Source organism: Cinclus cinclus, chromosome 4 (genome assembly GCF_963662255.1).
Source record: "Cinclus cinclus chromosome 4, bCinCin1.1, whole genome shotgun sequence".
Taxonomy (NCBI): Eukaryota; Metazoa; Chordata; class Aves; order Passeriformes; family Cinclidae; genus Cinclus; species Cinclus cinclus.
The window spans coordinates 57,010,207-57,036,746 of NC_085049.1; the positions used below are offsets into that span (position 1 = coordinate 57,010,207).

Consider the following 26,540-nt stretch of genomic DNA (forward strand, 5'->3'; position numbering starts at 1 on the left):
ACCATTATGAGTTCAACAGTTTTTCAAAAAACACTGCACCTCTAGACAGCAGAGTATGAGGCAGCATACATGAAAAGGCTCCTCTATGCATCACCTTAACTACATCCTTACTGAAGAAATCAAAAATGCTTTTCAGAGGCTTTGGGCTAGGAAATATCAAGGTATAGATGTGTTGTCTTTGAAAAACTAGCAATCTAGTTGCAATAAATGACTTCCATTTCTGTACTTATGTCTTAACTTTGCCAGGCTAAAGACTGCTTCAGATTCTTTTCTAGGGCTCACCTTTGTCTGAATTCCTGGAATACAACTCTGTTGGGGAAACCTTGACGACAAATACGGATTCCCTCCAGCACTCCATTACAGCGAAGCTGATCAAGGACCAAGTGGGGGTCCAGTTTTCCAGCCTAGTGAGGAAAACATATATTTTATGAATACTACAAAGCCTTTACAAAAACGGCTCACCCCCTTGCCTCTCCCCCTCTCTTTTTGTAAAGAAGCCAGTTCTCTATTTTTCAGTTAGAAGCAACGGAAGGCTTTTATGCCACCTTAAGAACTGCAAAGATCAATCTCCAAAATTTTAGTGAGCATACAGTTATTTAGGATGACGTTAAAAAAAAAACCCTGAGAAAACAGGGACTTTTCCAGATCTCTTGTAAAACTTGACAAAAGCCATCAACCCAGCCACACACCCCAGGAAGCCCATGTGAGAATGCATGGGCTGTGCTGTTAGAGCTGCCTTTACCTTTTTCTCATGGTTGGGGATAATGCAACGGACGAAGTTGGGGTTGGTATTCCTCAAGGTAGCCATCAGTTTAGCCAGCTGTTCTTTGTAGAGCTGTCCCACTGTCCGGAACATTCCCTTCCTGGTTTTAAAGGCCCCTGGCAATGCTGTATCTGACATACCAGCTACCTGATCCAGCCCAACAATACGGTCCACTAGAGAGAGCATAGAAAAGAGCATTAAAATTCTCCCACAAACAAAAGGAGCATTGGGACATACAAAGAACATCTGGGTAGAATAGGATAAATGAGAGGAGCTGCAGGATCCTTTTTGCTTCATCTCTACACAGATGTCGACTCCTGTACAAAATTTGTGCAGGGATAGGAGCAGGAAGGAAAAGAAAGCATCAGCTCACTACAGGAAGTTTGAGTGATGGAGTCAAACTTAATCCCAAACATATTCTACTGATGCCCTGGATGGCAGCACTGGAAGAGCAATCTAGAAGTGAGTTTCAGACGCTTCTACTTGCTTAGTTTAGAATGAAAAACAACAAGAGTTCTAGCTGCTAGCCCAGCAGAGTCAACTGTTAGTTAACTCTGATCCAGAAGGGGCCACAGATAGAGAAAAAGCCCAGCTTCACTCTTGCATTACAGGCAGGACTGTCATAACCAATGATCAGAAAAGTCATATGTACTTGTAAACTGAACAAGCACAGTCAAAGGCACAACAAACCCCAAACCTCAGGATACCACTGCTTGAGTTGTTTTTGGAGTACAAGTATTCTGTCACACAGACATGAACAACAGCACTAGGAGAAAAATCAGAACTCCCTGCCCCAAATTTCTGCACTATGCCACAGTGACATCCAAGCACTGATGAAACTATCACCTTGATGGATGGACACCACATTTTTGTTTTTTTCCCCTCAAAAGAAGTCAGCTACATCTGATAGTAGCAGGGGCAAGAAGAAACTAAAGTTTTACTTTTTCCCCCACTGCTTTTTTACATAGAGATAAAAATCCACCCATCCAGCAAAAAACAACTCTATCACTATAAATTCCCACACCTCCAATACACTCTTATTTAGGGCTTCAAGCTACTCTTTACCATATTTAGTGGTTGGCTGACACCTAAACTCAGGCTCCCAGTCTTCACTTTGGAAAAATACACCAGCATGTGTTCAACTGTCTTCTGATTTAATAAAAAAATGCAGCTGCTAAGAGACACCCCTACAAAAGAATAAACTATAAATAATACTCTAATTTACAGCTAATATTAGCTGAAAACTGTTCACTTCTAGAGCAGTTTTTGCAATAGGGTCAAGGTTGTTTTATCAGAAAGAAAAGAAGGTTATGTTACTAGATGACATCACAGGGAAATCCACAAAAGTACATCCCAGACTGTGGATGTGCCAATCCTCTTAATCTTGAGCCTTGCAATCTACTTCAAGACAGTGAAAAGAACAGTCACTTGCAACAGAAGATCTAGCTAAGAACAATAAATGAAAACTGATAAGCTGTGGTCAGTTGACATTTCAAGCCCAAAAGTAGTCTCACACAGCAAAGGCCTTGCTAGGCACAACTAGGTGGTCATTTTTCATCCAGGACAAGTTCCTTTGCCAAACTTTCTTTTAAATCATCAACTGCTGAAGTGAAATCCCAGTACTAAAACTGGATTTCAGTTTCTATGCAGTCTCAGAAACCTTCCTTCCATATCTTGCAAGAAATACAGCTGTGCTAGCTCTACATTCAAACAGCTGACAGGCATTTACTCCTACAAAAGTTGTGCAAGAGCAGCTTTTAGCACCTGAATGTGTCTGTATTTTTCTATCCACTTTCAAGGTGAGTTTTACTTTTGTTTCAAAGTCCATGAGGAGCTAGTAGCACAAAGCAGAGGAAATGAACAAGAAAGACAGGCAGGTATGACAAAGGGACAAAGAAAGTTAATGGAAGCATTTCTTGCATGGCTCTAGGATGCATCACACACATGACACGACAGCTGGGTTTCTCAGTCACCTGGTTCTAGATGAAGAATAGGAAAGTGTTGATAGAAATAGGCTCTCTGAACCTTCTGCATCTCTGCAACAGACAGAGACGTCAAAGAAAACCTACCACAGAAAGTGACAGTAACAGTAAGACTCAAAAGCAGATAAAACCCAGAGAAGATAGAGTAAAATACTGAACACTGCAGAAAGAGCACACTTAGTTGCAGGACTGAAAACAGATTCCACCTCAGATCTTGAGTGTTGCAGCTATGCAAGCTGCTGGCTCATAATGAAGCATTCATATTTTATCCCAGTATTCCTCATTTTGAGACAGAATTGCTATATATTCAGCAAACTTAACAGAAGTTGATGCAAATGAACCTTTCTCTTGAGTTGAAGTGAACTTTTACCGAAATACCATGATCTAAGTAAAGGATGCTCCAGATAATGCCCATCTTGGTGGCTTAGTCTTCAGGAGAAAAAAGCAAAACAGCTCATTACTGGCTTTTGATGCTCAAGCTCTTTCACACAAAAAAATCAAACAAATTAAATGAAGCTTAATTACATACCATCCTTCCACAGCTCAGACACAAACTTATCCGAGGACTGGTGGAGAAGAGTAGCGATGTTATCATTCAATGGATCCATGTTCTTCATCAGCCATTCATCTGCCTTGTAATCCACCTGGAGAAGATAAACACATCAAGAAGCTTGGGGGGGAGCAATTTTCTGCAGCCCAAAATCCAACAACATCTGGCACAGTTTAGAAATTTATCACCAAGGTTTGCACAACAACAGATTACCTAACCATTCTTGGATTTGCCATCTAAGTAAGCACACTTACAAACTTCCAGCCCTTATAAAAAGCTGCATGCTCTGTTCTGTCAGTAAAGGGAATGGATTTACAATGCTAGTCTGTACCATCCAGAGAGTGACACAACAAAAAGCTGCATCAGCATTTTTGGTGATGAAGTCTTGATGCAGGTTTCTGAGCAATAGCTCCACTCTCACCAAGTCACACAGAACAAATTGAAATTGCTGTTAGTTTGACATGGCTTGAACTACAAATATAGATGTAACTTGCAGGCAAATCTCCTTAGGCCCTATAAGCTCCTCTGCAACAGAACACTTTCATGAAATCTTCTGATGGTTTCTCACAGGCAACCATTTTGGTAAGTAACCATTTCTAAGAAGCAGTGGTTATGAATTAAGCATTCCAACCTTCACATTTTAGTTATTAATTCTTTACCTTGCCAGCATAATGTATGATACAGAAGTCAGCTTTGTCTTTCAGCTGTTTTGGCTTCTGAAACTTGGGGTGGGTGCCTTGTTCTTGTACAACTTTTTCCACAAAGCTTTTGTCTGTTGCTTTTGGGAACCAGCACTCTTCATCCAGCAGGGCCAATATACCAGGAGGCCCAGCCTTAAAGAAGGGAAACATCAAAACGTCATTAACTACATGACTACAATGATAATTAACACCTTTAGATGGCTAGAGGAAAAAAAAGAATACCTAAGCCTGATCCATATCACATTCACCTCTTGTGTGGTATCAGTTAAACTACTTCCATTGTAATAAAAATTGTTAATAGTTCTCCAATATCCTCATCTGAATTCTGACCATTTTTATGAGAAAGTCAGTTCTGTGACATTTGTCTAGGTTGCTTTTTTGGGAAAAGATTTTTTAAACAGAAGAAATATTATTATACAATTCTCTAAATACATTCAGGTTTCTAAATGCAAAAGGCTATAGCAGGAAGTTTCACAAATTGGTCCTTACTTTTGGAACATCTATTATGAAATTTGTAAATTCTCAAGTTTTACTACAGCAGAAGGAAAGCAATGGAGTTCACAGCTTCTCATCACACCTGTAGTTTAGTAAGAAAGTTCACACTACTTATGGCAAGCTGCACATACATCTAGGACCATGCAGACCTACACAAGTGAGGACAATATAGTGAGAGGAAAAACTGGCTAACTAGATCCATTTTCATGCAGTATTTCCTACAGAACTGATACTAACAACCTTACTGGTGACACGCTTTCAGACAAAGAAGAAACTGTTCACTCCTGCTTTTACTCACATCACAGTGTCAGTAGAGGATTACAAAAACTAGAGGGCCCATTTCCAATCTAGGGGCAGAGATGATGTCCTCAATGACAAAAATCAGTGAGGCCATTTCCTGCTCCCCAGTGAAACAACAAACTTACCGGCTTCTCTATGAGGTCAATGCAGGGTTGCAGGTCCAGGCCAAAGTCAATGAAATTCCACTCTATGCCCTCCCTCTGGTACTCCTCTTGCTCCAGAATGAACATGGTGTGGTTAAAGAGCTGCTGCAACTTTTCATTTGTGTAGTTAATACACAGCTGCTCAAAGGAGTTCAGCTAATGAAGAAAAAGGTAGAAAGGTTTGAGCAATCGTTTGAGAAGACACACCCAGCATCCTCTTAGCACAAAAGATCTTATCTGTGGTTCAGGAATCTAAGATAGAATGGGGCAGACAGTCCACTGTCAATAACCCCTTTGGATATGAACTGCCTGTTCTGTCACGCGCCACTGCACACTGCTGCAATCCCTAGGGAAGTTCATACACATTGGTTCTCAGACTTTGCAAAAGAATGTTTAGCTGTAAACAGCAGAAGATTACTGCAGCTACTTAACCCGGGAACAGAAAGGACTCTGGTTTTCTCACAAATGCAGAGCCAGCAAGTCCTCTTCATAGGAAGAAGCAGCAACAGAAGCCTGACGATAAATTCCTAAAAGTGTGTGGACTGGAAAGTCCCTTTTTAATCCTTATAAAAAACCAGAGCAATGCAAGTGAGGGAAATTTCTTTAAAATTCCCAGATTTCTTCAAACAGTAAGGATAAGGTTCATAACCCACAATACATTTTTATGTTTGACCACACAAACCATAATGCAGCTTCTAAAGAAAGTGGAACTGTTAAAATTCCTCCATATTTAATAATTCCTAACTATGTTATTTCTTCTCCTTTTCTTCACTTGAGATTCAGCAACCATGAAGTCAAAGGCATACCAGTAAGAGGGGGAAGGAAACAGAAATATCCCCCCAAACCCAACCGACAAATGAAAAAAAAAAACACCAAAAACAACCCCAGCTTTTTTGTGTATCAGTTTTCTGTTTCATGAATAAAATTGGTCCAATTCATTTTGCAGCTGTTCATGAGCTAGATCCACATAACACAACACAGATTGATAGGAGCTGCCTTGCTGGGATAATGGAAGGATACTTCTTTTTTGATGGCAGTCTGTCGCTGCTTCAGGTTATAATGCAAACCACATCCTAAAATTATTTCATAGAATCCCATAACAGTTTGGCCTAACAGTTCACTGTCATCTAGAGAAAGAGCTCCCATTTCCCCTCTCTCCCATCTTTCCCTCAACTTTCCTTCAGCTCTCCATCACCTACACTTATCTTGCAGGGGATGTGATGTCCATTCCCCTTTTTGTGGGCTTCACATCCTTTCCAAGACTGTGTTATTTTCCAGTTGTAAAGCCATTTCCTTCTGCAGTCTTTGCTCCATATTAAACTACTCTGAGTGCAAGGACCTGACATTTCCTTACCTCAAAAATCTCAAAGCCAGCAATGTCAAGGATTCCAATAAAGGATGCACCCTGTCTCTTGGTCTTATCCAAAGCCTTGTTGATGCGCATAACCAGCCACCGGAACATCCGTTCGTAAGTGGCTTTGGCCAGAGCTTCAATGGCAAAATCAGCCTAAACAGCAAACAGATAAAGATCAGAAGTTGCATTACAAACCAATGAAAGGCACAGATTACACTGTTTCAGGATCTAACAGCACAAAACTGTAGTGTGACATTTTTCTCTCTACCAGAAAATTTACTGAACAAGGCTTATTTCAGTTTATCCCAGATGAAAAGTAGATGGCATAGTGGTATTCCATACACAAGAGCAAAGAATCTGTCTCTAAATCAGTGTGTCAAAACCAAAGTTCAAGATCCTGCCTGCTGGAGGAAACATGAGCTGGTAGTACAGAAGGAAAAACTATGCTCGGTCACTTCCAAAGACTGTAGTAACATGGAGTATTTCATAGGCCCATGAAAATGAACTGAAATTCTTTTGTAACTTTGGACTTTTGAAGGCAAATCCTTCCCTGCCACTACTCTACCCATGTTTGACACAGATACTACGTGTAGTAAGAAATTAAACATCAAAAGGGACAGGCAGCATTGGAAAGGGAACCTGTGACTTTTTCCAGATATCAATCTCTTATCAATCCCTTCCATGTTACAGGGCCATGTTTCTTTATTCAGAGGATAATGCTACGTTCAAGAACAAGCCAGGCAATGAGTAAGCACAGGGGCTTGCTCCATTCAAGCAGGCCAGGAGCTGCTAGGTAAGGTTTCATTTACAGCACAACCAGTCAAGGGTGTTACGAAATTTCTAATAAATTTCAAGGGTGAGCAGCAAATTCTTCTATCTTAATAGCTGACCTACTCAAAAATAGTGCTTTCTGTATTGCACCAAATTGAAAATGCCACCCTTGCACACTACATTGAAACTACTAACTCCCCTGGGACAGCCAGTCACCAAAATTAAGGGACTTATGTTCTCTTTCCTTTTTTTTCAGATGAGAAAAGGTGCTAAGGGACAGAGTGAATTATTTTTTTATAGAGATTACATGAGTAAGCAATATATTATGGCAAAATGTTCCAGTGTGCTTGCCATACACTGCAATCATAAAGAGGGTTAGTGAACACTACAGAAACCTCTGATACATTCACTAGCTGTGCAGCAGTAAGATTAGAGGCCAAAGTACTCAATCATTTTTTGAGAATGCCTACCTGCTCTTTGGTCTGAGCTTTCTGGACATAATCTCGTCCAACTTTGATGCGAGGAGTCAGGATACCTCTAGTGAAATCTGTCACATTGATACCCAAAAGGTGAGACACCTTCTGAGCAGCTGAAGATGGTAAAAAGGAAACAAAAAAGATTCATATTATTCTGTTTTCCTCATAGAAAGCAAGATAAAAAGAAAATCATTCTGACAACTGTCTTCAGAAAAGTCACGAAACAGCTTGCAAAAACATTAAATGAAGAACAGTTTGCTGAGACAAAATACCTTCCTAACAATAACAACAAAAGAAAAACCCAAAACAACACAAACTCCAAAAAAAACTCTCTTGCAACCCATATTACAGTTTGCTGAGTTTCTTCAGAAGTCACTAGAGTACATTTGAAGTAATAGCCTCATACTACTAAATTATAACACAGAAGTTTAGAAAGGTCATTGTCTGTAATCAATTTAAAAATACATCAGATAATGGATTTTTTAATGAAGCTAATTGTTCTGTCTTCATCTACAGATTAGTCTTTGGGACAACTCTGTATTTCAGATTCAAGATCCAAAACCCAATTTGCTCTCCTCTTTAAAATTACATTTAGAGCATATTCTAAATAATAACAGCCAAAACCTCTCCACTTAGTGATAAATTAGCAACATTTGGAGTTCTGCAGTACATCTAGAATGAAGGTCTAAGAGTTAAGTCTTCCAAAAATAGTTTTCTACCTCGTGAAACATGGCACTATTTACACATTCAACAATGGGCAGTGCAATTAAAATATATACACGTGTTTTATACTCACTATAAAACTACCCACCACCTTACTCTTAGTTACCAGACTACCTACAAAGGCAGCAAAGAACATTCCTTAAAATCTGATCATATAGGTTTGAAGGAGCAATTCCTGTAGCTCATTTAAAGCACACACTCCACATATTCCAGTAGAGTAATCCTTTTCATGTGTTCATCACGTGTACTTCCTGCCTAGCCCTGACACAAGAACAGTGCCACATTCCTGCCCGTGGGTGGCTGCAAACACACGCCTGGCAGAACAGTGTGTGTTTGTATAGAGCCTGCTCCTCTGACAAATAATTCACCCTGTGGAAAAACAGGACTCCAGCATTCCATACATACTGCAATGCATTCTCCCACTTGCAAGAACTTCCTGTAGGCTTTTTTGCTGCACTTTTCTTTGGTGTGTGGGAAGAGATTGGTTACCTGTATTGTCTGGCATAGAGGCTTGGTCTGTATTACGCTCCTTTTTGAAGGCTATGTTGCCAAGTTGAAGGACTCCTGAGATAACCTTCAGCAGACCTTTTAAAATAGTAATAAAAATAACAGCTTAGTATCAGACATCACCAAAAGCCTTGACATGACCCAGTTACCTTTTGTAACATGGTTAAGAGGCCCACCTCAGCATCCCAAAAATCCATCTGAAATTTAGGAAAAAAACACCACAGGCTACTCCTCTAAATGACTCCCATTCAGGATGAAGAACTTGCCTTGTCATTCCTACACAGGACTACACAGCCTAGAAATTTACCTATTCTCAACATTTCTATAACAGTGAGAGAGAACTGAGGATAGAGTGTCACCTCTACATCTGTATTTTTTAATAAAACACTTTTTCTCCACTTGAGGGTCAAACTCCATGAAATGAATTCGATACTCAACTTTCCTCAACACTTACTGTTGAACAAAGGAAAGAGACAGTTAAGAGTACACCTCAATTAAAGATTTTGTTTCTTTAAGCCTGTAACACTTTCAGTTCTCTGACCAAGATGTGTAGTCCTTACAGACACACATTATAATGTAGAGAAGGCAGCAGGATGTGGGCGAAAGTGTCTGTACAGTAACTATTACTAATTATGTGCTGAAGCACCCCACCCCATTGCTAATGATATATTCATACTCTTCAAATGATGCACATCAAAAAAGCCAAACCATCAGATGCCAAGACAGGGAGGATGGTGTCAATTCAGTTTTCACCACGTATCAATCAAAGCTCATTGCATAATAGCCCCCAGGTGCCTTGAGCAAAGTAAACTGCCAATCACTTGAAGGGGATCTTGTAACAAAGATATTTTTTCTCCCCTGGTATCTACTTGTTTATGCTGATTTTGGCTGGGGTAGAATTAATTTTCTTCTCATTGGCTGTTATGGGGCTGTGTTCTGGATTTCTACAGGAAGCAGTGTTGATAATTCAGGGATGTTTTAGGCACTGCTGAGCAGTGCTTACACAGAGTCCAGACCTTTTCTACCTCACCCCACTGGTGAGAAGGAGGCTGGGGGTGCACAAGAAGACTGGAAAGGACAGAGCCAGGACAGCTGACCCCAACTGACCCAAGGGATATTCCATACCATATGGCATCATGCTCAGCACATCAAGCTGAGAGAAGAAGGAAAGGGAGGATGTTGGGAGTGATGTTTGTCTTCCCAAGTCACTGTGTGATGGAGCCCTGCTTTCCTGGGGATGGCTGAACACCTGCCTGACTTTGGGAAGCAGTGAATGAATTCCTCATCTTGCTTTGTTTCACTTGTATGTGCAGCTTTTGCTCTACCCATTAAACTGTCTTTATCTTGATCCATGAGTTTTCTCAATTTTAGTATCTCAATTCTCTCTCCCATCCTACTGGGCAGGAGTGAGTGGCCATGTAGGGCTTAGCTGCCAAGTGGAGTTAAACCACAACACTATCACAAAAAGATTTGTTTTAAGAGAACATCCTTTTGATAAGAGAGTGAACAAAGGCTCCATATATGCTACATTAGAAGTAACAGAACAGAAACATATGTTGGTGATTGTCCCACTCCACTGTGCACTGGTGCAGCCTCACCTCAAGTCCTGGATGCAGTTTTGGGTGGCACAATATCAGAAAGATATAAAGTTACTAGGGAGTGTCCAAAGGATGGCTATGAAGATGATGATGGGCCAAGAGAAAGTCATAGGAAGAACAGCTGAGGTCACCTGGTGGTTCAGCCTGGAGAAGACTGAGGGAGGACTTCACAGCAGCTTACAGCTTCCTCACAAGGGCAAGTGGAGAGGCAGGCACCCATCTCTCTGGTGACCAATGGCAGGATCCAAGGGAACAGCATGAAGCTATTGCAGGGGAGGGTTAGGCTGGATCTTGAGAAAAGGGCACTGGGACAGGTTCCTCAGCAAGTGTAAAATATTAAAGCTATTTTTGCTGTAGTGCCTGGAACCAATAACTCATGTACATGACAGCAAAGACATCCTAGAGCACACATTAAAAACAACTCAAGAAACTGAGCATAGCAGGACACCCTGACAAAGAATTAGGCTGCCATTTCTTTTACTTTGTTTAGGCAAATTTATCTTATCTCCATACAGAAGTTTCAGTCTCAGATGATTCAGGATATCAAGAAATGTATTAAACTGTCAATAACAGCATGGATTTTAACAGCTGGACTGTAAGGAGCAGAAGACACAGGTAAATAAATGTCCCCTACAGCCACAAGAGCTGCAGCCTCCAGCAGAGGAGGTAGTGACCTCAAAGCACAATAGATGCTTGCTTGCTTCAGTGTAGAGAGTAACAGTCCTGGCTTCAGAAGACCATACGTATTTAGAAGGTGAGACTTGGCAGAACACTGACTGCCAACCAGTGGAGCAGATTATGAATGAGAGAGGACAGAGCAGAGAGCTCTGGTGAACATGTATTACCGTGCTTTGTGCTGGCTGCGTGCAATTCTATTTTTACTTTGCTCCCAGAATCAGACAATATTAATTTCTGATCAGCAGTTCAGTGTTAAGCTGGAAAGAAAGGCACCATGCCCAGCCCATTCTCAAAGGACTTATCCAGCAGTGGTTGGATCAGATATTTTAAGAGCCACTGCTAAGGGATGGGGGAAGCACACAAGCCATGCATTGCAAAAGAGAATGAGGAGATTCTTGTATCTCAGATGTGTTTTTCATAAACTGGGTATACAAGCCTCAGACTGGGAACAAAAGCAGCAAGCAGAAGCATGTTTTTATTAGCTGCTTGTTCTAAAGTTAACCATGTAACCTGAAACTGTGCTGGTAGATCCTGAGGTGGGTCACTCCAAGGCTACTAGACTTTGTTGCTTGCACACTGTTCACTCGGGAGCAGGAATGGACACAAGCAAAACAAAACCAACAAAATCCCTACACAAAAAGCTAACAAATAAATACCAAACAAACAGAAAAAAAAAAGAACATCACATCAGAAAAAAAAAAAAAAGTCGAGACATGGCCTGTTCCCTCCCTCTTTTATTCTTTGCATATTCATACCTATCTGCTCTTCATCTGGGATGCCCATGATCTTCATTGCCTCCATGGTCTCCTGAAACATGTCTTTGTCTTGCTGACCCGGGATCGTTACATGCCCATTGGAAAGGAAGCGGTATTTATTGTAAGGCTCCAGTAGCAGATCATCTTAGGAAAGAATTCAGAAAGAAGTTGCTATAGACTTTTTTTTTTTAAACACCCAAGAAGCTACTACCAATATAAAATTTCTGACTTGCATACACTACAATCTCCTGGATAAATCTAGGATTAAGCCCAGTTTTACTTCAAGCTGAATATTTAATGTATTTTAGATAAACACAAAATTTCTGTGTTTTTTCTTGCTATTCCTTTTTTGACTACTCCACCAAAGCACTCATCAGTTAGGCCCCAAACGTGTAAAAAGCAGGGATTAACCTGAAGGCAAAGTTACCTTTAAATTTCAGATACCTCATTTGTTTCAATTAATATAAAAAATAATATATTAACTCTTGAAACAGTAGCAGCTATGAGAAAGTCCTCTCCTTTGTGTCATTTCTGCAGATTCATTTGCAGCTCTTGCTCAACACAGACCCAGATTACCCAGCTGAGGTATTAAAACAAGGTGTGCTGGGATCCCAGACTGCTAGAGCTGCTTAGAGGTTTGCAGATTTGCTCCACTCAGTTTCATGCTGAGTGCATCACAGCAGGACCATTCCTGCACCAGAAAGGTTTACATCATGCAAGACTAGACTAAACATGGGACAGTGATTTAGACAAGGAAGGGCATAGAGTCATTGCTGGCAAGGAGACGAGTGCAGGAAGGAACCAGAGAAGCAAGTTTTCAGGAACTGAGAAGTGCAGGGGGAGGGCAGATGGATGTATGAGTACATGAAAGAAGTGGAGGAAAGCTGACCATGTCCAAAAGGCAGAGAAGGAATGGTGAAGGAATGGTGAAGCAACAGCTCTTTGCCTACAAGTGTTCTGAGCCTTCTGTTGTTGTAGTTATGGGATTCCCTCATCGCAGCACAATCATACTTACTCTTCAAATGTTCCCCTGCCCCAGAGAGCAAGTAGTAAAAGATGTGGAAGGTTCTCTCATCTTTGGCCTGGCGAATTGCACGTGACTTCTCCAGCAGATCTTCAGAGAGTCAAGGCACATGACAGGACATAGAAATCCTTTCTATTCTGTGGTAGGAGAAAAAAAGCTACCTGATGTTCTCCTCATACCAACTGACAGGGGCATTGACTTCGCAATCATTATCAGTCAACAACCCATTGAGCTTCTGGTCTCAGTTCTGCCAGCTTCTGAATGATGACTATAGTAAGAGAGACTTAACTGGTAACAAACAAAAAAAGTAGTGGGCATCAATCCCCACTTGCCTCAGAGAGAAGTAAGAATGACTTATGAAATTCCACATCTATTCATATTGCTGCAGTTTATGCTTGCATTTCATCTCCTAAGATTAAAATTCACTCATTCATTCAGAAAAGATCTGCACCATGATCACAAAGGTTACAAAACACTGTTGAGGAAACAGGAGACTACAACAGTGATCTTGATAGCAAAAATTTAGAGTGCTTCCAACTGCTTTCTCAACCTAAGTCAGCTGTGAAGAGACTGCTGGGTAGCATTCCTGACACCTTTAGAGCCTTGAACCTTTCAAGGGGTTACAGAAAGGATACAGGTCTCAATGTTGGCTCCAACAATGTAGCCGTTGACATCAAAGTTGATTCTGATAAATTTGCCCTAAGAGGAAGACAACAGCATTAAAATTAGTATTCTTTGTGTTTGGTAACAACAGTAAACAACAGAGGTAAACCTTCTCTTTTTAATCCAGGAAAGGAAACTCCAAACAGGTCAGGCAGGTTTTAGGTAAAGCATAAGGTCAGCCAATAGGCAGTGCCTGCTGATCACAACAGCAACTGAACAAAAAAGACACCAAGCACTTCCAGACACTTCTGTCATTGTGACAGCCTACAATTCACACTCACTACCTTTCAACCTAGACTTCCCACAAACAGGATCCCTTCAATTTCACATTACACTACCTTGACAGTTCCACCTCTTTCAGTGTTAGCTTCAACCATTTTCACTTTGCTCCAGCTCCCCCACCTGCCTCTCAGATGTTGTCCATTGCTCTCCAGAGCAAGCAAAATAAGGATGAGCATTTGGTCTCTTGGATAAAACTGACTGCAATGATTACAACAAAAATCAGCACAGATTATCCTGGCACAGGGTCTGGTTTCTTCATTCTAGAGATCTAAAAGATCTATTCTGGATAATTCCTTGAATGAAATTAATTTCCCAGATTAATTTAAAGGAAGTCACTCAGTTACTCTATCCCTGATAGCAATTCACCCAAAAGCAGAACACTCTGAAAAGCGTAAAATACACTTTTGATGCACTTTTTGAATACACTCATGACATAATAATACTCACAAATCTTGAGGAGTTGTCATTCTTTACTGTCTTGGCATTTCCAAAGGCCTCCAGGATGGGATTAGCCTGGAGCAACTGTCTCTCCAGTTCTCCCTAGAGAGAAATCCAAAATTAATAAAGTAGGTAGTGGTTCACCGCATTAACCTCGGGTCAAACCAGCGCTGCAGTTTCAATTCACACTAGTTTGGCATCTGCTGCAGAGAAGCCATATTAAACCTTAGGAGATGATCACTTAAACCTTCAAAGGAGACTCATTAGTTATCTGGGTTAAAAAGAAACATTCATAAATAAACATGATTCCCTTCCTCCCACTGTGTCTGTTAGCAAGAATCCTTTAAAAGTCACTTGGCTGTAACACCCTGCAGACTTCTCAGGGACAAAGTGAAAACCATACCACCATCCAAGACCAGGCCCTCATCCCAAAAATGTACTGCCATAGAGGCTGGAAGAGTGAGGTAAATTCTATCTTACTACTTAAAGCCAGCTCTGAACACTGCTACTAGTAGGTTAAGAAGTTAGTCTGAAAAGGTCTAGTGTTTTATAAAAACCAAGCACAAAATGATTGCACTTTTCTAAGAGTCTACACCTTACTAAGTACAAATGAGCAAAAATCTCCTTTGTAAGGAGGAGCACACAAAAATGAGAATTAGTGGTATCTCACAAACTGCATGATTGCTTGCATTCTGCTGCCATATTCACACACTCCTCCCCTCAAGGAACACAAAATGTTGGAACTGTAGAAAAAGAAATTCAGAACTTTTATCTCTGCCCAGTATTAGACCATTGCAGCATATACATCTTTCCCTGCAGGCTCCACATGTATCCCTAGCTCTTCTGAAAAATTACTTGTCCTCTGTGCTAAAAGCATGGTGCTCTCCATATTTCAAGATCAACTAAAAAGCTTCTGGGGACACAAAATTACAGTTTAGATTAATGTTTCTCTTTTTAGCAGTTATCAGTAAGTACTCTAGACTGCCTGTGCATAACAGATGGAAATGAAGTTTGATTTGTGAGAGTTGGAATTTATGGGGAAGCTATTTAAGGTTACTTTTAAAGGAAAATTGTTCCCATTTGTTCTTAAAGACAAATTAGTTCTTACAGTGTCTCTAAAAATACAGGCAATTAAAAAAAAAGAGGAAGATATATACAAAACTGTACAATGAACTAAAAGTTTTTATTTTTTAATTCCACGATCACTTCACTTCATGCTTGCAAAGTGCAAGGCCAAACAAGACCCTCAGGCCTGGTGGAACTGCACATACACAGAAGGGGCAGCTGCTGCAAACACTGTTTATTAATTCCTTCATTCACTGTCAAGTATACGTAACAAGGGGCTTAGCCCTGCTAAGGGAACCTGAGCTGGGACATCATCTATCTTGTAACAGACCCAGCATCTGGCATTGCAAGGGAAAAAACCTCTAAACTAGGCTTCAGTCCTTGAAATTGTGTAGTAGTCACATTTCCCCTTGTGCTCTGCCACAGGTACTGAAGTTGGAATGCTCTTCCCTCACACCATTCCTCTTCCCCATCCTGCAGTGAAGTCCTAGATCTCTGTTTCTAACGGCAATTTGTTACTATTCAAGTGAGAGATGGCAGCAACACAGCACTTAAACCCAACTATGGAGCAAGGAGGGAAAAGAAATCAGGCTTTGACATCAAATCTATTTTAATTCTTTGGCTAAAAATAAAACTGAGGCCATACTTAGCTACACAAAGACGGGAAGTTTATGCAAATCTACATATAATGGACTCTACTGTTCCTTAGTACCTCAGGAAAAAGTGCCATTGGTTTCCCACAGGTGTTGCTAAATTGTAGTTTAGAAGTGATTAGGTCTCTTCAAACACCAAGGTAGCAATACGCATAGAGAATGCCAGCTCAGCCTCACAATAGTATGAAGCTCTGGGGAAAGGAAAATGTTCAAGAGTTGGTCAAATCACTGAGCCCTCCTGATTTGCCTGGAAAATCCAAGTTCTCAGCATGCCACAGTAACAGCACATAAGACTAAGTGTCTGCAATTACTGTACCAGTTCCTCACTGCATGCTGCCTTTGTTTAAAAGGCAATTCCATTATGTTTAAAAGTTTTAGTAAGATTTTGGGTGGAGTTCGTTGGGGATTTTTTACCTTAAATTTGGATGGTCACCTTTCACTGATGGAAGATACATCATTATTTTTACACAATGCAATTTTGCAAAGCAAAACCACTACAAGACAGACCTGTCCATCACAAGCTTTCTCAAAATCCTAAGGCTCCTACCATTAGGATGCTGCCAATTTCCTGGCACCTCTAATTGCCATTCCTTGACCTGAAACAGATTTGTTTAACACTTGGCATGCATTTCAAGTATGTGCAATATTCCTCATGAAAACAGAAGCAGAAAAAGCCACTGGGTCTATTATCCTGTGGATGGTAGTTTCCAACACTCTTTAGCACACTCTCTTTCTACTGCTCTGAACATACAATACCAATTTAAAGCAACTAAAATCCTTGACATCTACCTTGTACTCAATTTGTTTGCATCTCATACACTTACTGGAAGATTTTCTAAGCAAGTTAGCAGTTTCTCCAGCTATTTATTCTTCAGAAAGTACAGAGAAAGGCATCCAGAAATCACATCTACCTTTAACAACATGCAATTTTAAAAAAATATATGGGGGAGGGTGTTTGGGTTGTTGGTTTGGTTTGCTGGAATTTGTTGTTTTGTTTTTTACACTTCAGGGATTTGCTTTGTATTCTTCTCTGCAGTCATGTGAGAGATTATCAAATAACTAAATCCCAACACCAGTAGCTGGATGGGGGAAGGAGAAAGATCATCCCTAACCAAAGTTTTGTTACAAATATTTAAATACTAGCTACTATTGCCCATTAATTTCTGATTAGCTGCAAACACATCTTGAAAAATCATTACATGATTTAAGAAGACAGTAGAGAAGATGAGATTAAACATGGGAAAACATTGATTTCAACTTCTACAAATGGAAGTTTCAATAAACAAAAAAAAATAGTTTCTATAATTAGATTCAGTACATTCCCCAAAAGGAGCCTTAGTGTGCTTAGAAGTCACACCATACAGCTAGAGGCTAATTTAGCTGAATATACTAACACACTAGGAATGGTGGAATGCACCACTACCTCCAAAACACGTGAGCTAGAGTTATAGAATATATATTATAAAACTGATTTTGCCCTGATACTTGGAAAAATGCCACTTTACATCCAAATGTTCATGGTGAAGAAAGTATCACTACTTTCTATAATATCCTTCGTAAAGTTCTGTGACTAAAGACAAAAATCTTCCGTGACCAGTATACCTGAGATTTCAATTTATTCATCTTCATAAGCCCTTATATTCTGATTCCAAGTTCACCCCATAAAGAAGTGTTGCAGAGAGCACTCATTGCTGATTAACAAAGGCTTCAGCTCGAAATCCTCTCTGGTCAGGTCAGTTTAGTGACAAAACGTGGGCAGCAGGACTTTTTGAAAAAATCAAAACTTACGGAAAAAAATTAAATATCAAACTTGGGCAAATCACCAACCAGTCCAACTTAAGACTGTTTTATTCTCCTAAGCAGACTGACTGTCTTGCTTTGGCGGTTCAAATTTTACTCACAGACGAGCAGTGGAAGAATACTTAACTAAACCCCATGATTCTATTTTCCATACTTAAAAAAAAGAAAAAAAGGAGAATGTTTCTAAATACAGCTACTGACAGACCATGGAAAAAGCCTTCATATGTCTGAAATTTTGGCACATAGAACCTTGGTCTTTTTTTTTTTTTTTTTTTGGTAGAATTCCAGAAGTTAGTTACTACTATGTGCACGCACACACACAGTGTGCCTGCATGCAGAAATGCCTTCTTATTTTTATACTCTACATGCATTAGACATGCCTACACATTAAGCTATTATAGGAAAACTCTTATGTAGAGATGCAGTGGACACACCTGGCACTTGGCTTTCATTAATGAACATTTCCAATGTGTTCAGATCTGGTTAACAAGCCCACAGTCATAAAACACCCTGGCTAAACACTTAACTACATCAATCTTACTAGGAACACAACACACACTATATGCTTAAGATTCCAGGAAAGCCTTGTCCAGTCCTATTGTCCAGGAGGAATACTTCTAAAATGGTATGCATATGGGAAAATCCTGCAAGGAAAACCTTAAAGTCAAACTAATATTGAGCACAGAACATAAGTATTCTTGGTATCACTACAGTCCGAACTGAACATCCTTACAAAAAGATTACTGTGCACCACACAAAAAAAAAAAAAAAATAATTGTGAATTGTCTATGGATTTGCTTTAGCTGCAGAAAGTGATATTGGTGTGGAGTGAAAAGCTGCTCAAAAAAATCACACAATGGGACAGAAAATGCATTCCTGGTGCAGAACGTGCAGTAAACGTGCAGCTCACCTACGAGGATACAACTGAAGAATTCGGCAATAGTCCATCGGGGGAGAGGGAGGGGGAAAAAAATATAAGTGAGACATCTTTAAAGTCCTCCCACCATCATCACCACCCTCCTCTAATGTGCTGCTAACACTTGGCTGTTTTCCCCCCTTTTAATGTTTTCCTACAATTTCTAGGTTTTCAGCTGATGTCCACTAGCTTATCGTTGTCTTGAGACAGTACGTGTAATGGCCAGACCTAATCTGCTATAGTACAGAAGAAAGGAGACAAGTCCTCCACAGAAGGATCAGTTTTAAACTGCCTAGACTAGCTATAAGCAATACATCCATGTGAAAAGATCAGTACAGGTGACGCATTTATGGCAGCTCTTGTCCACGTACTTGCCCACAAATCCAAGGGCTTGTGGATTAGTTTATGCCCACTGCAGATCCACCGAATTCAAAGGAGTTATGACTTTGAACAGTGCTCCCTGAGTTGCAATTTTTGACAGACTTACTGTTTCATAGTTCATTGACCTCCTCAATCCCTTGAGAGATGTTAGCATCTAAGCTTCTACTGAGCAGAATGTCTTTTACCAACACCAGCCAGTATATGATGAGTGTCCAAAGTCAGCAGAGCAATAGAGCATCATTAAACCCAGGTCTTACCTGGTCTTTTTTGGACTTGTGTGAGGAAGCAACATGAGCCAGATACTGAATGACCTTCTTGGTGTTCTCTGTTTTACCAGCTCCTGATTCACCTCTGTAAAGAAAATCTGCAAGTTATCCACAAACAAGATATAAGGGGACACCATCATATTTCTAATCCCAAAAAGGGCTACCGACACCCTTAACTGCATTCTGGCCATTGTAGCACCTCCCTTAAAACCAAGGGAAAAAAAGCTGGGCTGCAGCTGGACTGCAATATGGAAAGCAATAAAGAACTATGGTTTCTAGTCACTTGTATATAAAGACTGCCAAGTGGCTGAGGAATAGCTTGGAGGCTGTTGTAGAGGTTAGGGTGAAAGGTAATGAAGTAAATCTTTCAAATAGAAGCGTCCTGACTGCAAGAAAAAACATACCAATTCCTTAAGCATGGCTGAGGGCCCATCAATTTTACTGTGTCTAGAAGACAAACTGCTGCATCAAGAGTATGTTACTCACTCTATCAGCCTCATCAGTATGCATGTACTTAAACAAAACAGCTGCATCAAATCTGAAGGATCACTCCAAGCCTCTTCCACTGACAAAGCTGCATTCCTTTAGTAGTTTGAGCGCAGGGGATGTTTCAAAGCCATCCTCCCTCCATTTATTACAAAAATTATTTTGCAGAAGGAATTAGATATTAGAGAAACTGTAGTGAGACTTTACTTGATTCTCCGTTATTACCTGATTCTGTAATTCCATTTTAAATTAAGACAGTTCTTCCACCAAGAATGTAAAAACACAAACTTTGACATGCAGACAAACTGACAATTGGAAATACTCACGTGCAAAGGATGGACTGATCCTCCCGATCTAGAAAAAAAATTTTAGAACAGTAGTCAGAGTAGAAATCTAAAAAGTAAATTTCTCTGACAGAATGAATTCAACACGAAAGACACCAGGAACTAGTAAACACTGACAAGTATCTTCAGAAACACAGCCAAGTAAGCCCTTCTCTGGCAAGACACCCACCTCCTAACACATGTCAAAGTATAATGGCACCACAGCAATTTAGTTTTGTTCATCCAGAAAGAATATTATTTGCATTATTCTTTTTACAAACACTACAAGAGTCTCCTACTGAATATTTCTTTACCACACAGCTACAGTGTGATGTGCATCTACTTTTTCTTCAGTCCCTACTTTACAGTGGGCCCACACTGACTTACAAAAGTCATCAGCAGAGCAGTGAAAATGGGAAGAGGTAGGGGGAAAGTGGGACAGCAACTGCTACAAATCCTCAAGTGCCAAAGATTTGCATCAAACAGAGGCTTTCAGACCAAAACACTGGAGACTCAGTGATGAAATATTTGTTACTTATTCTGCACAGACTGGACCCAAAAACTAAAACACTGAGCAGCAGCCTACATCCTATATAGCTGATTGTTTGTGGCACCACTCCCTATTGCATTAACACAGCAGTTGGTAACAATAGAAACCTTTTCTTTCCCATGCTGACATACCAGCAGAAATACTAATGCCTGTGTTCAGTTCCAAGCTGTGGATATCTTTCCAGTTACAGAACTTAATTCACTCAGGCCATTCACCACTATCTTCTCCCACATCTTTAACCTCCTGTCAGCATTCACCTATGATTCCACTTCATTATTCACAGTTTTGACCAGTCCTTCCACTATGGCTTCATCCCACAGCTCCTGTACACACTCCACTGATTCTGCCCTGTTACACTTTCAGCCCTGCCCTCCACCCTGTGCCCACCTACCCCCATTCCTTCACACCACCAGGAATGAGCTGGGAGCACTAGGAAGACTGGAAAGTGCCTGTGCCTACACCAGAACAGCCTCAGTAGCTTGTAGACATGACAGAGACAGTGAAACACGGAACAGGTAGGCACAGCAAGTCATTGACTGACAGCCTACAAGAGCCACTGGGGCACTCAGAACATACCATGCCACCAAACTAAAAAACTCCATTAGGCTGAGGTGGGTTTTTTTTGGTTTGATATTAAGTGCTTATTTGTTTTTCAATCAAGACCAGATGACTCCCAGATTACTCAGTCTGAGAAGCTCAATGACACAGCAGCAGTTAGACTTCAGACAGGCACTGCCACTTTCCTTTTTCCACTCATTGCATTGGACTAACATGTACTCAGTGAAGAGAGAGAAACCAAGCCTCACACATCCATGAGTATGCAATTCACTGGGTCTTTCTAATAATTTTTTTCAGTAACTGGTGACATGCAACAGTATGTTTATGTGACTGTCTCCACATTTTAGCTGTATTTTTCCTATTCCTTTCCCCCATAGCTCAGAGAAACCAAGTACACTCAATATTCTTCCCACCAGACAGTCCCTATATGATATAATTAAGTCACAATTCAAGCTGTTTTGCGCAAGATAAAGAGATTGAGCTGTAATTAGGGAAGGCTTTCTAGTCTGATAGATTCCAAGTACCTGAAACCTCTTTTTGCATTTCAGCACTAACGTCATGAATGCCACATTCATCAAGAAAAATCTCCTGCACACCCAGTTTAAAATACGAGGGGTGTATCTAGCCTTTGCACATATTTTTGTGGAATAAGGAAAGCTGGCAAACCTAACAGGTTTGAGATTCTATCTTAAAAGGTTCTGAAACAAATAATGGAAGCATTAGGTTCACATGCTACATATGTGCAACTCCTGTTCTTAAGCGTCTACTGGAAACTGATTGTATGTAGATGAGCACAAAAAATGAGAGGGAAATAATCTGCTTTTTTCCTATTAAAACTCAGAATATTACCTGTCATTACCCTGCTATACTATTCTCAGAAAGAGCTGATCAGCCCCAAGCCTAGAAGAAAGCAAGTAGAAGAAAATCACTCAAACAGTTTCTTTCAAGGCAAATTCTTAAGCCTTCAAAACTAGATACTGCAGCTTTACTTAAATTGCATATTCATTTTTTTCAAGTGCTGAATTTATTCACTGCCTTTGAGATATACACTCCTTTTGCTGAAGGCCAGGCTAAGAATAGATGTTAGCCAGCTCCAAAGGCCTCACACATTTAAGGTTCCCAGTGGGTCAAGGGCTTAGAAGGCACATGCCAGCCCTCTGCATGACTGGGCACTTTGAGGGTGGATCAGGGGAATAACTAATGACTCATTTATGGATTGCCTAAGGAAATGTATTCTTCAGTAGTACAACACCTGAGTACAATTCTGCACCACAAAGCAGCTATGTGAAAGGACAAGACTGTGCCTCTGAATAACATCTGACTTTCAAAAGCTTGAATAAAAACAAACAGTTCACCTGTCCAGAAAAAGATTATGCTTGCATTCAGGTACTAAAGAGGCTCTTCTAAGAAGCAAATTTGAGAGAAAGAAAAAAAAATTATAAAGATAACTCAAAATAAGGTGCTCCTTATTGCTGGTAACCAGCTCTGATCTTGGAATTATGAGCTGGGGCTTCTCAAACAGGCAGTGGAGCCCCAGGTACCTGAATAGCACCTGCCTCCCCATTTCCATCCTAGAGCTGATCCAGCAAAAGAATACCAGTAAGCAGACAGATAAACTGACTGCCCAACAGAAAAAGAGATGGTCAACATCAGACAGTAATACCAAGCAGCTCTTTGGCACTGAACACTTCTTGATCATGCCAGGTTTTCTCATACTTGATTGGGAAGTTCTTTTCAGCCTTTTTCCAGTAAGGCAATGTAGCCACAGCACCCTGGATTGACCCTAAGGAGTCCCAAAGGGGCAAGCACAGGATTTTTCCCCACCTTAACACAGAGCAAGGTGTTCAAAGGTGGTCAGGCAGGAAAAGTCACAGACTGTGTTCAAACTCCTCTGGCACAAAGCCTTCCTCCCCCAGCATACTTTCCTGGTGGCCCTCTGCAGCTGCCTTAGTCACCTCTGCTTTAAGTCAGCAGGAACGTACCTGCGAGTGCAGGCAAGTCTCTGGGAGCACGCAGACACTGCCATAAAAGGCAACATTCCTGTTTGCAATCCGGGGGAAATTCTTTCCCAGAACTGCAAAGCAGCAGTCATTGGGATAGCTGGAATTCTTCTAATTGTGTATAGACAGACAACTCAAATAATGTGTTGAGCAACAGGAAACTGGAGCCGAGCAAAGGGGAAAAGAGCTAACACATACAAAGCATAACTCTTAGATACTCTTCAAATTAAGAACAGTTTCAAATGCCAATATTCGTTCTCCATACAATACTGACTTGTGTCATCACGAATCAGAATTCAGTTGTCCAGAGGAAAGGCCACCTCCACCCCCCGCTTTTTTTTCAAAGGATCATACAACATGGGCGTACTGCACTACCTCAGTCAGCACTTGCCTTTACTTCATTGTCAGTTGTGCAAGCAACCTACTCAGCAGAAGAGAATGTGCTGGGTACCATAAACTCAGTTGCTTATAATAACACAATCAAGAAACGCCTGATTAGAAGAAATCTGCACCTGCTTTTCAATCCTAAACAGAGTCACTTATTAAAAACAATCCAGAATAACAAGTCATTAGTTAATTATAGCAACAGTTCTGTATTTCAAACCAGCTGACAAGGAAAGCTTTTTATCTAGGCTCTTCTTCAGTTCTCATCACCACGGTATTCAAGTGATCACAAGACACAGCAGCCTCAAACATCCAGAAATTCAGGAAGTAAAATATCTTTCAAATTTAAGCTATACAGGAGTATGGTATAGTAAGAGCAGTAGATTAATTTTACTATGTAAAAAAACCTGTAATACATAACTTGTTCTTGACTTTCTTTAGTCCAAGAATAAAAGACTGCATTTTAGACTGCTGCCTGGTTCAGCATACATTGAAAACTCAATTGCACCAAAATTTGTTTTCACAAAAGAGGCATCTCTGTACACAGAAAGTACTCAATCAAATATACCACTGCAAAACAACAAATGTGAATGAATGCTGAACTGCTGTGGTGAAATATATTGGCATAAATGATAAATTAATACAGCTTCAAAGTCCTGAATTTTGTTTTTACATGTTTTGGGATGGGTGAAGAAAAAGGTTAGGAGGCTAGAAGAGAATGTGCAATTTAAGCCTCACATCTCAGTTACAGAACATCCTACCAGGCCTTTATCACCCACTTCCTCTGCATGAGTGACTCCCGTTTCAAGCCTGTTCATCTCCATAAAAGGAGAAGTAATATAGCATTCACACAATGGTGACATCACCTCTGCAGCTAAGAGGAAGTGGAGCTGAAAGGCAAAGGCTTGGCTTGCAGTCCCCTGCCTATAGCTGACTCATTAAGGCTGAGAGCTTACCCACTGCTCATGGTACCACCCACCCCCTAACCACAAGCGTCTGGCAGGCTGCAGCAGCCCAGCCCTCCACGTTCCCGTTATTACTGCACTCAAACTTCTCTTTCAACATCAACATAATTTTACATCCCCATGTCCTTTCCTCAGGGCTCTTAATGCAGGAGGAGCCCCAGGGACCTGACACACTGTGCTACACAGAACAACCCCACTGGCATCAGACCTAATCAAGTACATTCACTGTAGTGCTTTAACCTACATGCTGGTTTGAATGGGATCAAAAACACTCCAGGGGAACATCAGAACAGAGCTTGAGAACCTGTTTTTGCACTGGCATTTAAAGAACGTATTATAGAGAAGTTTCAAAATGCTAACAACTTATCATCGAGTACAAAAAGAAAAAGAGACATCAAGTGAAGGAGAAACATAGCATATCCAAGACAGCACTCAGCAACAGAGCTTCAAGATGCTTAAAAAAAAACAAAAAACAAAACAAAACAAAAAAAAAAACCACAAAAAAACAAAAAAACAAACAAAAAAAAACCAACACCCACCAAAGAGAAAAATCACTTGATTTGGCAGGAATACTGCAGTGCCAAGATACAGCTCTGCATTAGCTGAAGTTTGAAAACAGTCACAAGGAGAAACCTAAGTTTCATTTTCCAAAATGAAATATATCCTATGGGGTCAAATGCAAATATTTATTCCCCCAAGACATTTTTGGACTAGAGCCCGTATCTCCCCTTCTCTAGCACTGCTTAAGTGAACCTGGAAATAGCAGAAAACACGTTGTAAGCTGTAATTTTAAGTTAAGCAAATGTTTATGAAGAAAAGAAAAACTAGTATGCAGCCTGCAAAAAGCTCAGGCAGCTCATGATAGTAAAACAGTGAACTGCAGGGAGACTGACAGCAGGGGCTGAACCATTACATAAATGACTGCCAGAGAACTCCTGCTCTGGTTTACAGGAATGAAGCAAAAAGGGTGTGGTAACTACTGAAAAACAAGTGGGCAACTGGACTCCTTTTTAGCTCCCTGTTCTCATGAAAACCGCATCTCAAGACACATATTTTTAGAGCTGCATTTAGAAATCTCAAATAATTCAAAGAATGTAAAACCTTTCTTAAGGAAATTAGAAACAATGTACATATCTTCTCGCCATCTGCACCAAAACAACTGTTCTCCGTAACTAGCATCTAAATTTTTGGACAAATCTGGAAAACACACTTGTGAAACCACAGGCTATATTCTTTTGGGTTTTAGTGGAAATAGACCTTGACCTTTAGATGCAACTTGAAAGAGATGTGTGCCTCTACATAATCTAGCAGGTCTCAACTGAGAATCACTGACAGAATATCATATAGAAAAGAAAGATGCACTTTGGGGTAATGCATTATACAGTGCAGCATAGCAGCCCAATACTAAGAAGCAAGCTGACAAATTACTTGGCAACAAGCAAGTTAAAACAGAAGTGTTCTGCTAGCTAGGTTAACTTAGAGAAATATGCAAACATTTAAGAATTACAAACACTTGAAGGTCTATATTCTACAGAATCAGATCTAGAGGAGTGTCTTTTGTGAAAATTACAAATGGTCCCAAGGTGCAGGTGAGGATCTACAAAGCAAGTGATTTGTCTCACAACACCTAACACTGTGTTTCCTCCCTTAATGTAACAAGGTCACTAAAAAAATCATTAAGTTACTGGTCTTCAGAATTTTTTCTTTTAAACACCAAACCCAGAGACTACCTAACTCCCAAGTGAACACCAGCACAGTTCTGGCTGCACAGGTTCCTTTGCAGACTAATCCATCAAGGTCAAGGAGGGTTTAATCACCGCTCAATGATTTTCAGAATTTTGTTAGGTGAAACATTAGGAGCCCTCCAATAACATGGAGAAAACTGGGTAAGAAAAGAAATGGAATACATTCATTAGCTATATGCTGTCTATTCCCTCTCCTATCTACCTTAGTTGAACAGGTCTAAGCTTTGTAGACCAGAATAACTATA

General features: G+C 40.4%; 1 protein-coding gene across 2 annotated transcripts in view; it reads right to left on the reverse strand.

The window, feature by feature from the left end:
- Positions 1–26,540, reverse strand: part of MYH9 (myosin heavy chain 9) — a 68,856-nt gene that overhangs the window by 18,045 nt on the left and 24,271 nt on the right. Inside the window, exons 4-18 of one of the 2 annotated variants that reach the window (XM_062492131.1) lie at positions 20,097–20,124; positions 19,276–19,369; positions 14,213–14,305; positions 13,456–13,519; positions 12,812–12,910; positions 11,797–11,940; positions 8,748–8,843; positions 7,530–7,648; positions 6,289–6,441; positions 4,917–5,090; positions 3,955–4,128; positions 3,275–3,389; positions 2,737–2,799; positions 743–936; positions 283–404 (exon numbers count right to left, since the gene is read on the reverse strand). In XM_062492131.1, coding sequence (XP_062348115.1) covers positions 283–404; positions 743–936; positions 2,737–2,799; positions 3,275–3,389; positions 3,955–4,128; positions 4,917–5,090; positions 6,289–6,441; positions 7,530–7,648; positions 8,748–8,843; positions 11,797–11,940; positions 12,812–12,910; positions 13,456–13,519; positions 14,213–14,305; positions 19,276–19,369; positions 20,097–20,124 — 1,732 coding nt within the window. The remainder of the gene's footprint in view (positions 1–282; positions 405–742; positions 937–2,736; positions 2,800–3,274; positions 3,390–3,954; positions 4,129–4,916; positions 5,091–6,288; positions 6,442–7,529; positions 7,649–8,747; positions 8,844–11,796; positions 11,941–12,811; positions 12,911–13,455; positions 13,520–14,212; positions 14,306–19,275; positions 19,370–20,096; positions 20,125–26,540) is intronic. The other variant, XM_062492132.1, reaches the window with a different exon arrangement.